We start from the raw sequence: 15,022 nt of genomic DNA on the forward strand, positions 1-15,022 counted from the left end.
TTTGAAAAAAAAGGATTCTCCATTGTATTTTTTCATTTTCACTTTTTCTGATACATGTTTTAAAAGAGCATTTCATCAGCGCCTGTTTCAGATCAACATAAAATGTTAAATGACACTCTGGCACCAATACAGACAAACAAAATTTGAGAATGATTCTTTCACATTGGTTCTGGTCAAGAGGTTAAAAACAACTTTTTACAGCCCTAATGAGCACTTGTCAGTCAATAAATGCATTGCATTCTAAAGCCTAAAATCTCCCCTAACTGGAAAACAGAACTACGAGGTTCTTAAGAGGTGGAAAATATAAAATTGGAAACTTTAAAAACAATAGAAACACCAAATATTGTTACAATGACACAGTGTCTTGACACAATGGATATTGTCAGTCTAGGCTAAACATTGGACCAACAGAGGTTTTCCAAGGCTAAAGCTTTTACTTCATTCTTTTAAACGATCACCTTTGGAATCTATTACATACGGAGAGAAGTCTACCTCAACCGAGGAATACAACATCAAAAAAAAAATGTAAAATGTCATACTAAACAAACAAAATCGAGCAGCAAATTATACATGATGCTGTCATGCAGGTCATAAAAACAAAATACTTGCACATACATTAAAGCTGGGGTAGGCTGTTTTCTGGAAAAGGCAAAAAAAAAAAAAAAAAAAAAAAAAAAAAAAAAAACACCAGAATTTAAAATACAGCCCTCCCCCTGCAGCTCTCTCCCCTCTCCTCTCTGTCCAAAGCTCCTCCCACCAGAAGAGCACGCGCATATGCACGCGCTTCGTACGCGCACACAACACAACAGTTTACTACAGCACTCACTCACACAGCGGAAAGTTTGGAGGTCAGACGAGCAGCGGGATACCAACGAATAGGAAGTAATGGGACTGCATGAATTGCAGGAGAGGAAAAAAAAAAAAAAAAAAGATGGGAATATCAACAGAAAGCAGAATGAAAAGCGATGTGCGATCATCAGACTACTTCCTGTAGGCGGGGGAAACTGAACGGCACATAATCTTATCAACAATGCTGGAGCGAGAGACTTTCATGGAAGTAAACTTGGCTCTCTGACGGACTGGTGAGTGAGGAGGTTTTGGAGGCGGACAATGAAAGAGATGGGCAGAGTGTACGCAGGTAGGTAGGTAAACAGGCAGGTAGGCCATCCAATCATTTCATGCGGACCGAATGAAATGACTGGATGGACTTATTACAGGCTTGCAGCCTGGATTTTCTTCTTTTTTTGTTAGAGCATTTGATTTATTGATTGCTCTCAGAAAGTAAAGAGAATTTCAACAAATACAAAAAAATGCTTCTAAAATAAATTGCCTACCCTAGCTTTAAACGTGAAAATGAACTATTTAAATCAAGCACTGTGAGAAATGTGACTGAGGTGAAGCCAGAGTGGAGTGAGGATCTGCTCCGAGGCAGTCTGACAGAATCATTGTGCCGCGGCTTGTATAGCTTGGCTAGCATCCTCTGTTGCAGCCGTGTCTGAGGTATCCCTATCTGTTGCAGCATTTACTGAACCAATTCTCTCTGTGCCAGCTTCATCCAGTGCAGCCATGGCTTTGCCCACATTTTCCAATGCAGCATTATCTGGGGCCGCCACGTCCATCAAAACACTGTCTGTGGCCATCGGGTCTGATGCAATCTTGTCCTGAGCAACTACTTCTGAAGAAACAGTGTCCGCGGCTGCTGCGTCCACAGCGGGTTTGACTGTGACTGCAGCTGTGCTGTTCGTGGCAGTCTTGTCTGAGGCCACCTGGTCAGTCCTCTCCACGTAGAAGAGGATGTAGGCCTTGGCCTTCCTCACTGTGTCTTCATTGGTCAGAGTCACTGTGCTGTCATTGAAGTGGTACCAGCGGCCTTCGTGGCTGCCGTATGCTGTGTAATGCCCAGATCCAACCCTGTGAGCACAGATATATACAGTATATCACATTCTGCTGTCTGGCTTCAAACAAGACATTTACTGCAGCTGCTGGAGTCAGAGGAACATGTTCAGCTTCACCACACTATCAGCAACACAACATCGCCACTTAGAGGTCAAAGGTAAAACAGCAGCACACCAATGAACAGCTCTCGGCATATTGAAACACATTTCAGGAACTCGTAGTTTCCATTTAGTGGCTACATGATTTTTTTTTAACTGCAGCTCTCCACAAGGTTTTTCAACAAAACTGCAGCGATTGGGTAACACACCTCAAACAGCCAACTGCGGTAGGCAGAACTGACAGGCAAGATGCTAATGTATGGATTTATTATTGGGTGTTCATTTTTTTCTGTGTAGGGAACAGCTGTTAATTTTGCTACCATGGTGACGAGAGTGCATCACTGCACATGATCACCTGTGAGCTATAGTGTGAAAAAAAAAGCCTCTTGACCTAAAAACAAGTCTAATGTAAGCAATATGCTGCTGTAAGTGCAGTAAATTATAAATATACAAATGAAACTTAAATCCAGAAGTCATTAATATATATTACAGTATGACTTTCCAAAACTAGAATACTCCCTATGAGAGCAAATTTAACAATTAACATGACTTTTAGCATTTTCTTGTCATTTTCAGTATTGAAAATAATCTGAAAGATGCTAAAACATCTACTCACCCAGATCCATGATGCACTACAACAGCAACAAGGTCATACAGGCAGCTTTCTGGTAACGAGTTCTCTGGCTGCAAACACAAAAAAGCAAGATGGGAATTTCACTTCTGTACACTCGATTCCACCCACACAATCTTACCCCAAATATTTAAAACTTAGTATCCGGATGTGTACACAGGACAAAGGTATCAGTTTCATAATGGTGCACACATAAAAGTTAGTAAGTAATTATGGTACTTTCAAATTCCCAAAAAACCTGGGTGGCTTCTGAGTCAGCATTTTAGAGGACCTACAAGGTTTCACCAAATCAAAAAATGATATGACTTAAAGGATCATAACCAAAAAAAAGAATAATTTGAAGGGAAATTCCAGTTCTCACTACTGCCTCGCTCAGGATTGTCAGACGACAAAATTGTTGCAGAGGAGCACCCCCTAGAGCCAGCAGCCATTTAGACATCTAACTGATCATTGACACAGAATAATGTCAGTGCATTGCAAATGAATCAATGCTGATTACACAGACAAGAGACAATCAAGGGCTGCATAAGTAGTGACTTCTGGAAATGAATGACACCTTTACTGCAACACAGGCCTTCCATTTACATTGCATTTTTAATTTAACATCTGTATTTATTTCTCTATAAATGTACGCAGTGCAATTTTATGACGATCATGATGTAGTAATGCTCTAGTCGACAGCAGAGGCTGACGGTGATCTCTCTGAGAGCTAGCAAAACATGTTTTTCCTCTGTGTGGATAAAAATCCATCATCAGCTGACTGTGTATGGGGAAAATTTAGTTTGACTAAATCACCAGTTTGGCAAAGTTACTGCAATTTTGCATATAAAAAGACCTCCTATAATATCTACATTTCAAACAGACTATTCCTCATGCTGTCTGTGGCTCCTCTGTTTGAGCCCAGCGTCAATGTAGTCATTATCGTTCACAATCATTTTTCACGTGCTGACAACTCAGTTGTCTGGGATTTTGCTTAAGATCTTTCCTTTTTTAAAATTACCAACGCATACCCCTTCATTACAAAGGCTTAAATTTGGCACAAGTACACTGGTATTGTGTTGTTCCCTGCAAGTACGACTGAAGTGATGGCAATAAAATTTCCACTATGACCACTTCAGAAAAAAAAAACCAACAACTTGTTTTTCCTCTCTGAATCTTCCATACAAGTGGACACAGAAAATGGCTTATTATCACAAGTATTAGGATATTTTTTACTTTGCATACTGTGTTATGGGTTCACAGTTGGCCTCTGACCTATTACGCTTCCAACTATGTTCTGTGAGGACTATCACTCATTTCCATACATTTATTATTCCTTGTTTTTTCATCATTTTAAATGTACTTGTAAATCACTGAGTTACGACAGATGTATACTATGTCCTTATATTCCTTGTCTACAATTAAAACTATATTGTGAAATTCCATTATTAACATTTCTTATAATGCTTTGCGCTTACCTCGAGCAGGTAGCCCTTCATATCCAGACCTTTCAGTGGAAATTCCACATAGGTGTCCACTTTATTTCTTAAAAAGGCTGTCCAATGGAACCTTTTGAGGTGCAGACACAAAACCTACATTTGGGAACAAAACCTCCAATTACAACAAAATTCAATGCATTTTCCACACTAGTTTACTTTCACAGAATAAACAGTTGTATTAAATGTGTTGCTAATTTAGTAAACTGTCACTAAAATATTGAGAATGGTTCATCTCCTACCTTTGGCAGCTTCTGGATCCAGAACTTCTTGGTGGATTTCTGTCGTTTTCTACACTTATGGCAATAGTACAGCTCTGTTTCATCAAGCTCTTCCAGGTCAGTGAAGCTTCGTAAGCAGTCTAAAACACCAAACAAACACAAAATGCTCTCATGAATCTTATGAAGCTTAACACTCAAGATACACTGACAAAAAATCTGACATTACCAAGTGTGACAGTGGGAAACAGAACTTACCACGTAAGGTGCATGTCGGCCCTGGCTCCTGGTCCTTACTTCTCTTTTGTCTGAACTGGCTGGGAATGTCCAAAGACAGATCTGAATGAAAAAGAAGGGAGGTGAATTCTCCACACTGGTACAACATCAACCACTGGGAATTATCAGTGCACCCTCTCTTAAGGAATCCTACTTTGAATCTGTTTGTGTTTATTTTACAAGCTGTATACATGCATAAATACACCAGATCATTTTCCTTTTTTTAATCACAAATGAAAATTCATCAAGATCGATTATTTATTCATTTTAGGGCTGTTAACAAATATTCTAAATTTGATTATATAATTGAATTGTAAAAAAAACAAAACATTCAATTGTGAAAATTAATATTCAATTGTGGAAAAAAAAAAGCAGCATAATCGCGTCTGTCTGCCTCGCGAGTTCTCGTGTGGGCCTGGGCCGCTGCACTAAATGCACTGCATGACGGACAGGAGTCACACAACGTCACTTTCATTGACTGAAAATGAAACGTTGGTCAATCTGAAATGAGCGAATAAGAGAGAGATCTATAATTGAAGTTTTACTGTACCGGACATTATTATTTTATTTATTTATTTAACACCATTTTCGGCCAACTTTGACAGTCCCAATTAATTTATTACTACATTTGTTGTAGCTGTTGTCATCATCTTACCAAGAAATGGGTCAAACTTTCGAGATTCTGTCCCACATATCAAGCAGTTGACTTCATTCTGAAGTATACCACCAAAATTAGAAGTGACAACACTGGCAGTCCCGTTTCTGTAAAGAATCAACATGCAAACAGGAGGCAGTGATCATCAATAAATGTGCATACCACAAAATGTTTGTGGTTTTTATGTAAAGAACGCATCTTATTCTGCATTTGGACCAGCAAATGTTAACAGAGTACTAAATAGAACACACAAACTTTTTAGGAAAATATACTCAAGTAAAAAGTACCTCAATGCTGGATGTAATAATTAAAACTTCTAAAGGCAACGAGTAAAAAGTTAAAACGATGCTGTTTTCAATCAAGAAATAAGTGGAGAAATTGAACGCAGTATACCAAAATGCATCAGAAAACTGGGATATTGGAACAAAAAAAAGGAAACATCCACTTTCATGAGCCTTGTCACAGGCAGCTGACAGCATGACTACTACAATGCTAAATATGTCTAGTTTTTCTATATAAAATCATTGCAAAACTGCAAAAACATAAAACAAATACACAAACTGGCAAAAAACAAAATAATTGTAAGGTTGGGCCAACTTACATGCAGCATTTGCCCTCTGCGGTGGAGAGTCTGACCCCATCCTGAGGTGAGACTGGGTGAGCTGCCCCGTTCCGGCTGTACTGGAGCTCCCTGTGGAGGTGGTCTAGCAGGTAACGCATGAACTCATGGGCGTCCTGCTGCTGGTAACCCCTGGACACAAAAACACAGCTATCAATGTCATTACTTGTAACCGAACATTGGATTGTTGCAGTCTGTGCTGTATGTTGCATCTTTAACAATATCTTGACCATAAGCACACGGGGAAACTACAAAATTGAAAAAAAAAACAAAACAGTTTAATGTTCAGTATCAGGAACTTAATCATTTCTCCACACAATGTTGGTTTACCTGAAGCTTGGCATGATTTTCCATATAGCATAAAATAAGGAGTCCGGACTGAATGCGGTCTGGCTCCCTTGCCACAGGGAACAAAGGGTTTTCCTGAACTCCTCCACCAAAGACCTGTTCAATATAAAGCATAATCAATATCTAAAGCTTATCTAATACTCTTCTACTGACAAACCATGATAATTTTCCAGAGTTAATATGCTTTTCACAGACTGGACCTTTAAATTTAAACTATAATAAACGTTTTGTCTCCTTGGTGTTGCTTCATATTGGGCTGCCAGTCAGGTGTGGATTAAAAACCTTTGCTGTAACATCAGGAAAATACTAAAATACCTGCATGATGTAATGTTGTGTAGTACAAAAGTGCTAATTAAAATTTAAAGATTTTGTTTACCTTTTGTCCACCTCACAATAATAACACAACTGAATAAAACACCACCAGAAATTATAGGACTGTTGGGTTACATAATAATGTATAGGAGGGTTTGTTCTTGTAGTCACCTCCAGGATAAACTGCAATTTCTGTACTACTCAATCTACAGTACGATTATGATAATTAATGCTGTAAGGAGCATCCTAAGTAACTTTTTTACTTTTACTTTATAGTTGCCACAATTAATTTCAGATCAATGCACTGAGCCCATAACTCCCTCCTTCAGAAGAGGACCTTACACACTGTTGTCCCCTTGGCTGCGGGTGTGGTACATCCTTCTTCCTGCCGTCTTACCACTGCGCAGAGCCACTGCAGGCAACTCCTTGAAGTAACAGCTGAACTGCTCTATGTTACTGTGGAAAGAAACACATGTTTTGTGATATGATGTTAAACCCCAGAAGCTGGCAAAAAATAGAACAACAGTTTGGAAGAAAAGCAGTAATTTACTATGCGAGTGGTATAAGTATCCTTTGTTAAACGGAGGACGGAGTGTATATATTCACATAAAAAAATCTATCTATATATATATATATATATATATTTAATAATGTAAGATGACGTGTTAGGTATACAATCCTTCCTTCATTCTCTTTAACAATATCATAGATGTCTTTACATTTATGTAGGCCTAACAGATAAATCTAGCCAACGTTACATCACTGTTGACACTGTTGACAGTTTTTTTTCGGTTTTTAATGTTTTCCAGCCTTCTCAGCAGGCATCATTTCCTCTTCACTTAAGTTATCTCTATGTAATAACGCAGATGAAGGTGTATATTAATTTGACTAACAACACCCTTTTAATAAATGCAAAAAGCTAGCCAAATTACAACATTCTTGTTATGATTATTTGACTTGCTGACAGAGCCATTCTTTTCAGCAGCTTATTCAAATCTTGGACATTGTGGCTTCCCACCAACACATAAACAAGGTATCTGAAAGCATTTTTAAATGATGGCACTAAAGCCACACTGGCTGTAAATGACTGACGATTTGAGAAATCTAGATTGAATCTGATTCAGCTGTTCAGGTCGCCATTCAATTATTTGTGTTCTTTTTAAATCAATATTATTTGATACCTTTTTATTTGTACATTGCACCTCAAATTAAGAGAAATACTATCTTATTCATGGCCTCTTCACAATCATCCAATAGTCAAGCACACAGTAATAGACCAGCTGCCCCACACTGTATGTGAAAAGCTTGACCAGCTGTCCTACTAAAATCTTCTCGAGATGTCTGGCAATATATTCTGGATCGTTCTCAGTACAGTTTTTCTCTGCATTTAAAAGTCAGTTAATCAGGACAGATCGAAATAATGACAAAATATGAGAGATTAAGCCTGCCATTCGTCTTTAGTGTTTCAATACTGACATAGAAGCGGCTCATGTCTTGGATTACGTTAACAATTATATCTTATAATAAATATATCAGTGTGTTTCCTTTATGTGTCTACCCAATAGCAGAATTAAATTTTCATATCAAGTGGTTTGCCATCTTAGTTGTTGTCACATGAGATGCAAACATTTGTTTTTTTTTTTATCACTTTTAAGATGCCCAAAATGAATCCAAACTTTAGACAAGAGTAGGTTTGTAAAGCTGTAAAATACATCTTACATCTTGGTTAAGCTGCACTTCAGTTTGGTGAAGGTGATTTATTTATTGAGCTTCACAGGCACAGATAACATAATTGCACTATATATTCACTGGAATGCATTGGTGGAATGAAGCGCATTTCAAGTTTTTACAAATTGATTTTAACACCATACTGAAATGAATGGAAACCAATGGGTACCCGGAAAGTAGGAAAATCCGAAAACAAATATCAATAGCATGCTTTGGTAAATGGTCAGCAGTAATGTGAAATGTACATTATATAATAAAGAAAAATTTGTGTTAGCTGGGAAATCTGGCCTTTGACTGTGTCTTGTTTCCAAGCAGCCTGCGTAATCCCCCTGACTGTGCCCCAGACTGTATTAATAAAGGATGACTGATCGTGGGGCCCTGGGTGTACAGGGGCAAAGCTACTGAGGCATGCTGTATATTGCCACCCACATACTTCATCCTCAGTGCAGAGCCTTACCTGAGGGACTGCAGAATGGCATTCATGAAGCATGTATTGCCCAAGTTCCGCAGGCCTGTAGCACCTAAAGCCACCCCATCCTGACAGAGACAAGTGACATGCATAAATATGTATGCATACAGTACCAGTCAAAAGTTTGAACACACTTTCCCATTCCCTTGAATGAGAAAGTGTGTCCAAACTTTTGCCTGGTACTGTATATATTTAAATACATTCTAAAAATGTCTTAAGAAGAAGCCAGACTAAAAAGCATGTTTTAAGGGAACATTTAAAGATACTGTGATAGTCTATAAAAGGCTACTGTGACTCATACTTAATTGGAGCCACTGCATTCCACAGTGTGAATGAAGACTTATGTATAAGGAAAATTTGAGCCAAAGTTTGGCCAGCAATACAAGGTCTTTTATGATAGGACACAGCTGTAGTGGCAGCAATTTGCTTCTGAAGCCAAAAGAGAAGAATCATAATTTAGGGCACTTACATTGTCTTTTAACATTTTGTTGTCTGGAGCTGGGCTTTCCTGAAGTTTTCTTTTCCTTTGTCTGTCACCCATCAGCGCTGAGCTGTAAGAGGAAAAAAAACCAACATGTTATCTGGACACATTTACTTGTATCTTCCAGAGCAGGCAGATAGATCTTAGCTTTGCATTTTAGGGCAAAAACTGTCCAACACTATCAAAAATATTGGTACATCTGAGTTGATATTTTTATCCTTTGTTATGTGTAATAATTATACTGAAGCAATAAGGAAAAAAACTACACTGTTAAAGATTTAAACCTATTAGTACTTACTTTTCTAAACTCTGGAGATGTTCCCTCACCTTCTGCACCTGCCCGAGTTTGGTGTCATTTACAACAAAGTCATCACATCTGTAACTATAAAATCCATATTAGTACCTTCAAAACACATACATATTTGAAAATGCAATAAACGTATTGAGATTTTGACCTTGCACGAGGAATCCAGCATTTAAACACAATTATAAATGTGGCGTGAATACAACATCAACATTTACAGCATGTAACCAGAAGAATGTTGGATCACTTGCAAAGTAACTGATTAATCTTCAATAAATAAACGACAATGAAAAATGAAACATTTGGCTCCTGTTATGTTACGGTGAGTCACAGATTGTAAACATAGATAGGTTAGTTATGAAGGAAGCTCACCAAAATACGCTGTAGTTGCTGCAGTCCATGCAGACAGAATGATGAGATTTCTCTTTGTCCTGTTTCTCACCCTTCCTTTGGCTAATGCCAAAGACATGACTCTCTTCAAAGTGTTTCTTTGCATGGCCATTAACATACCTAGATAAAAGGAGGTTATTACAGAACACACTACATCTTGAATTCCCATAAAATTATTCACAAATGAAAACACTTATAGGCCTAAGTTAACAAAGGTTATCAAAGAGTATGGCAGAGGCTGCCCCCCAAAACCAATTATTGCCGTTCTTATCTCTAGAACAGCTACAATACTCTGCAACTACCAGTCTTATCCTAATACAACGCAAATGGTAAAAGGTAAGTAGACTGCACTTATGTAGTGTTTTTTTAACCTGAGCAGGAGAAAGCACTTTATTATTCCTTTCATTACCACCCATGCACACACGGTGGTGGTAGAGCAAGAGCTGTTATACAATTTGGGGATCGATTTCTTACTCAGTGAGACTTCAACATGACTACATGAGGAGCCTGGGATCGAACAACAAACCCTGAGATTAACAGACAACCACTACTGCCCCAGAACACAATTTCCCTTCTATCAAAGTACTTTAGACAAATACCCAAAATATAAGATTGACTTCCTCAGGTTTGAACAATAAAATAGGTGGACCATGCCTTAAAGTTATTTTGTCAAACCTAAACTTATGTATTGTGGCATAATCGATTTGCCAGTCCCAAAGTCAAAATGGGCAAAAGAATACAAATTATTGGGACACAGTTACTAATGGGTTATGTATGCAACTCTCAATACAGTTTACAAATGAAACATCAGACAACAACTTACCGTCCACAGTGGACCATCAGGCAGGTAAGGCAAATCCATGGACTTTTATTAGATCTGCAAACTGGAGAAAAAGGGAGAAGTTGTCTTACTTGTTAAGTGTGCAGTTTAAAAAGGCAACTTAATGCTGCGATGTGCTTTCATGTGCGACATGGACATCATGTTGCTTTATATCTTATGAATTGTCATCTGCCCTTATGATATGTTATGATGGTTTTCACTTTTAGTTAGCTACAACATCTTAGCCGACACAAATGTGGCAGAATCTGAGTCAGTAACCTGACTCGAGGCTGGGATCCAAAACACTGCGCAGGCACCAACATTTTTTTTCTTTAAGATTACCGTTATTTTTTGTAAATAAAGAGGGACAAACACTTCACTTACCGTTGCAACACCAGGAGGAAGGAGTACCATTAGGGAACCTGGAGGAATCGATCGTAAAGCTCACGTTTGAGTTCAGATGAGGGCACTCCATCAGTTTGCAATTGTGAGTAAGTCAGCTAACGTTAGCCAACACTACAACACCAAGGGTAACCAGGAATAAGGAAGCGAACAATAGTTAGCCAATTAACCCCAAACTAGCTAGCTACCGTTAGCCGACCAACTACTTGTGTTTGCGAACGCACGTTTTCCTGTCTTTGCTAACGCTAACACGTTTGGTAGCTATTGTATTTCTCGCATAATTTCAGGTTACGTCGATTTATGGTAAATATAGACAAGACAAGTTCCTCCCTGACATGTTGTAAGATAAAACTGTAACGTTATCTTTGGTGTGTAATGTACTAGATAACTGAGAGCGTTTGCCACAAACAAATGGAAATAACTTGAGGAAGTGACGTAGCAGGGTCTGCCGGCTCGGGCCGTTTGCCAACTATAAAACAAAGATGAAAAATCTTCTGGGAGTAATTTTGAACTACTTCCTTCTTCGCTTACACCCCCCAGGTCGCTTAGAAAAACTACTGTAGGTGTCATATTAATGTTGGCGTTTTTTGCATACTATTAACATTTGTAATCTGTAATGTTGAACCTAATGAAGACATGTTGTGAGACGTAACTGTGAGACGTAACGTATCAACTAGAAGTTGCTCCGTGGCACGCATGCGTAGTAATGTATCGCTTCCCGACAACATGTAGGCTACAGGCAGTGAACTGTCTTTAAGCCTAGAGCTGAGTTGATAGTTATATCAAAGTTGAGCGCTTACGTACATTTTCTCAATACTGAAACAACCGCCAGTGACTGTGAGTCACAACACTTTATTCACTTTTATTCAACTTGCAAAAGCTACAAGTAAATGTTAAACTCATGTCTCAGAAATAAATTAATCAACTGCTGTAGGCCTGCTGTCACCAAATTGACACTTTCCATTCATTCATCAGTTAAGTAATTCATTCATTTAACTTGATTAAGATTGACAGAATTTCCTCTTCAGCCAACTGAATAGTGGCCTAAATATGTTACAAATAAGTGGAACAAGTCTTTTGTCAGACTTTGTGACTCCCATGTATCAGCCTACCATTATGAAATTATAATACACAAAAGGCACAAACTTGGGCTAGGTAGTGCAACCATACCCAACATCTTATCCGTTGGCCTCCCTCTTTACTCTCAAATCTAGTCCTGTCTGATGGAGTTATCTGGGGTATAAATATGCTTGAAAAGTGAAATGACAACATGTGGTTGCTCAAATCATCAAGAAACATGTTACTGTTTGAATCTCAAGAATGCCTTTTTTCAATTCTTCTGGCATTATTACAATACCAGATTAGTGACATTTCTGAATTTTATTTGTGTTTACAACATAATGATGGTTGGATTCAATATTTTACATATGGATTTACACAATAAATATGTTGATAAATAGTCTGAGAGAAATTTGATAACTTATCACCCAGCAGAGATGCTGAAACTAAAAATTGTCACCTTAGGCTTAATTGTGTCAAAGCGACTGAGGAAAAACTGTGAAGCAGTCTGTGGTGTGTAGGCTACTGCTACTATACACTGTATGTGTGTTTAATATCACTGTGGAATCATTTTCGTGTAAGTATTAACAATGTGTCACACATGCAACAACACAACAAATAGAAACATCCCTTTAATCAACAAATCAATTCACTGCAACTGCAATATGACAACTGAATATTGTTGTACAAAGTTATCCATGTTCAGACAAAAAAAGTCTTCACACATCACGTGTCTACTACTTGATTAATTAAAGTTAAACTTTTCTTTTATTTCACAACAAGACCATCCACGCGAAAGGAATTTAATGTTGCGTTAATAATGATGAGAAACTTAACATCAAGACAAATGCCAACTGCATCCTTTATTGAACTAATCAAATAACCTAACTTTGAAAAACCCCTGCCACAACACGGCAGCACAACCGGTGCAAAACCACCTTGAAAAGAAGAACCTGTAATGTGTTTTGTTAAATAACACTGTTCCACAATTACAGTGAATAATAAAAAATCTGCAACTCCACAAGCACATTTCCCATAAGATGTTAGTGATTATTCTCCAGCTCTATTGGGAATAATCATTTAATATCCCAAATACCAAATATGAGCATTTAAAGATAGTACAGCCATTTTTAGATAAATGTGGGAAAATGTGAAAAGTTGGTTTAGACACTTTTACGCTCGGATCTTTACAGACTAAAACAAAAGATTCACAAATGCTAAGCAGGAAAACATATTAACAGACAATGCACAGTGAGTATTACTGTACAAAAACAGCTCTGAATATAGTATGTGTTGAGTTTTGAATTGGCACGTACATTCAAAAGATTTCAGCCTGTTTTTAGTAAATCACTGAGCCAGAAGATAACGCAGTTATATATCGGAAACATTGGAATGATTATAATATCACATAGTTAAAAGCATTTCAGGTAATTTTGCATGAGCAAATGAGTTTCTAAATGTGGAATGATGTATTTCTACTCCTGACTGTGCTTCAATGTTTGTCTAAAATACTGATTGATAATGATAGCAAAGACAATAAAGTGTAAACTATGTTATCAATTATTTGTTTGGTCAATAGAATGTCCAAAATTGGTGAGAAATGTCTCTTTCAATTTCCTAAATTTCTTGTTGTGACTGAACAGTCTGAAATACTGAAACTGAAATAATGGGAATATTTGGCTTGTTTCCTTGAAAAATGTCTTCAACGATCAATCCATTATCAAAATGGTTGCTAATTAATTTCCTGTTGAATGACTAATCAATTAATTGACTTATCATGTAAGCTATTGAGATTAATGTTGAATAAAAAATATTTGACCGAGCTCTCAGGAAAATAATGCAATTAAGAAACATCCCTTTGCCCAAAAAGTAGAGGTGAAAGAAAATAGAAAATTTAACAAAATTATAGTGCTATTACATATGTCAAAAAAAGTCAAAGAACTTAGAAATGTTATAATGACTCATAATATTGGTATCAATATTAGTAGAGTTATATCAAAGTACCAGGCTGGTGGAAACTCCACACATTGCTATTGAGGTGTCTCTTCAATGACATGATCCTACGCCATTTCAATGGTTTCCCGAAGAGGTGCGTCAGTCTGGGCATCTCTACTTTTCCCTGTTGCCTTCTTGGTGTCTTTGTTCCTAAAGAAGTACAATAAATATTAACATAATTACAGGAGAGTAGTAAATTAATGAATTAATGCTGTTTTCACAAACAAAAATTATTTTACTTTGACTTAACGGTCAAGACGATCACAGTTATGAAGATAGAAACAACGATAACAGCAAGCAAAACTCCACAGATGATTGCTGTTAAAGAGAACAAAAGACAAGTAGGATTTATTTAAATAGATTAAATAATAAATAATAAAGAAGGTATGTATATTAAATTAAGTATGTGTAGCTTGTCATGACTTTCAACTAAATATATCACTGAACTCATTGCCACATGTGTGTCTACTTACCAATAGGAGTGTCTGGCTCGTCTTCCTCTGGGTCCTCCCCATCAACTTCAGACCACAACAACAACGTATATCAACAGTCTTAGAAAACATACCTTTTGCCATATTTTTCATAGTATCATCACTGACTTAGTCTTAAAACATGTATTGACATATTGACGCATCATTATAACAGTGTACATTTGTGCTCACCGTGGATGCCAGTACAGGTTTTGTTGCAGACGTCTTGGTCAGTAAATCTGTTTCCGTTCCCCATGCATCCAGTCCAAATGAATTTTTTGCATTTGTCACGAGCAGAATCATAGTAGTATCTCAAAAGATTAGCACTACATTTACCCACTTCCTTTTTAAGTGTGCAAGCCGTGGTTGCTATGAA

At 37.5% G+C, this 15,022-nt stretch overlaps 3 protein-coding genes across 4 annotated transcripts in view; 1 reads left to right on the forward strand and 2 right to left on the reverse strand.

The window, feature by feature from the left end:
* On the reverse strand, positions 1-11,195 carry usp3 (ubiquitin specific peptidase 3). The gene is made up of 15 exons (XM_044357731.1): positions 11,105-11,195; positions 10,724-10,784; positions 9,883-10,020; positions 9,505-9,588; positions 9,195-9,276; positions 8,714-8,793; positions 6,871-6,984; positions 6,199-6,312; positions 5,851-6,000; positions 5,250-5,356; positions 4,577-4,657; positions 4,343-4,461; positions 4,083-4,196; positions 2,611-2,678; positions 1-1,911 (listed from the first exon to the last, which is right to left on the reverse strand). Exons 1-15 carry the CDS (start codon positions 11,193-11,195, stop codon positions 1,443-1,445), a joined length of 1,872 nt encoding a protein of 623 aa, XP_044213666.1. The 3' UTR covers positions 1-1,442.
* Positions 11,121-15,022, forward strand: part of ca12 (carbonic anhydrase XII) — a 27,317-nt gene continuing 23,415 nt past the window's right edge. Inside the window, exon 1 of one of the 2 annotated variants that reach the window (XM_044357733.1) lies at positions 11,121-11,207. The gene's annotated coding sequence lies outside the window, so the exon portion shown is untranslated. The remainder of the gene's footprint in view (positions 11,208-15,022) is intronic. The other variant, XM_044357734.1, reaches the window with a different exon arrangement.
* The window catches only part of si:dkeyp-73b11.8 (BPTI/Kunitz domain-containing protein), a 7,292-nt gene continuing 5,070 nt past the window's right edge, over positions 12,801-15,022 (reverse strand). The window contains exons 3-6 of the mRNA XM_044357738.1: positions 14,839-15,015; positions 14,650-14,694; positions 14,416-14,494; positions 12,801-14,326 (exon numbers count right to left, since the gene is read on the reverse strand). Coding sequence (XP_044213673.1) covers positions 14,242-14,326; positions 14,416-14,494; positions 14,650-14,694; positions 14,839-15,015 — 386 coding nt within the window. The 3' untranslated portion in view covers positions 12,801-14,241. The remainder of the gene's footprint in view (positions 14,327-14,415; positions 14,495-14,649; positions 14,695-14,838; positions 15,016-15,022) is intronic.

This window comes from Thunnus albacares, chromosome 7 (assembly GCF_914725855.1).
Source record: "Thunnus albacares chromosome 7, fThuAlb1.1, whole genome shotgun sequence".
In the NCBI taxonomy this organism is placed as follows: domain Eukaryota; kingdom Metazoa; phylum Chordata; class Actinopteri; order Scombriformes; family Scombridae; genus Thunnus; species Thunnus albacares.

Bases quoted from the DNA above. Each gene is read 5' to 3' on its own strand.
- usp3 (XM_044357731.1), bottom strand. From the start codon at position 11,195: ATGGAGTGCCCTCATCTGAACTCAAACGTGAGCTTTACGATCGATTCC. The intron at 10,785-11,104 runs GTAAGTGAAGTG...CTTTTTCTCCAG, and splicing joins TTCCTCCTGGTGTTGCAACG to TTTGCAGATCTAATAAAAGT. The intron at 8,794-9,194 runs GTAAGTGCCCTA...TGTCTCTGTCAG, and splicing joins ACAAAATGTTAAAAGACAAT to GATGGGGTGGCTTTAGGTGC.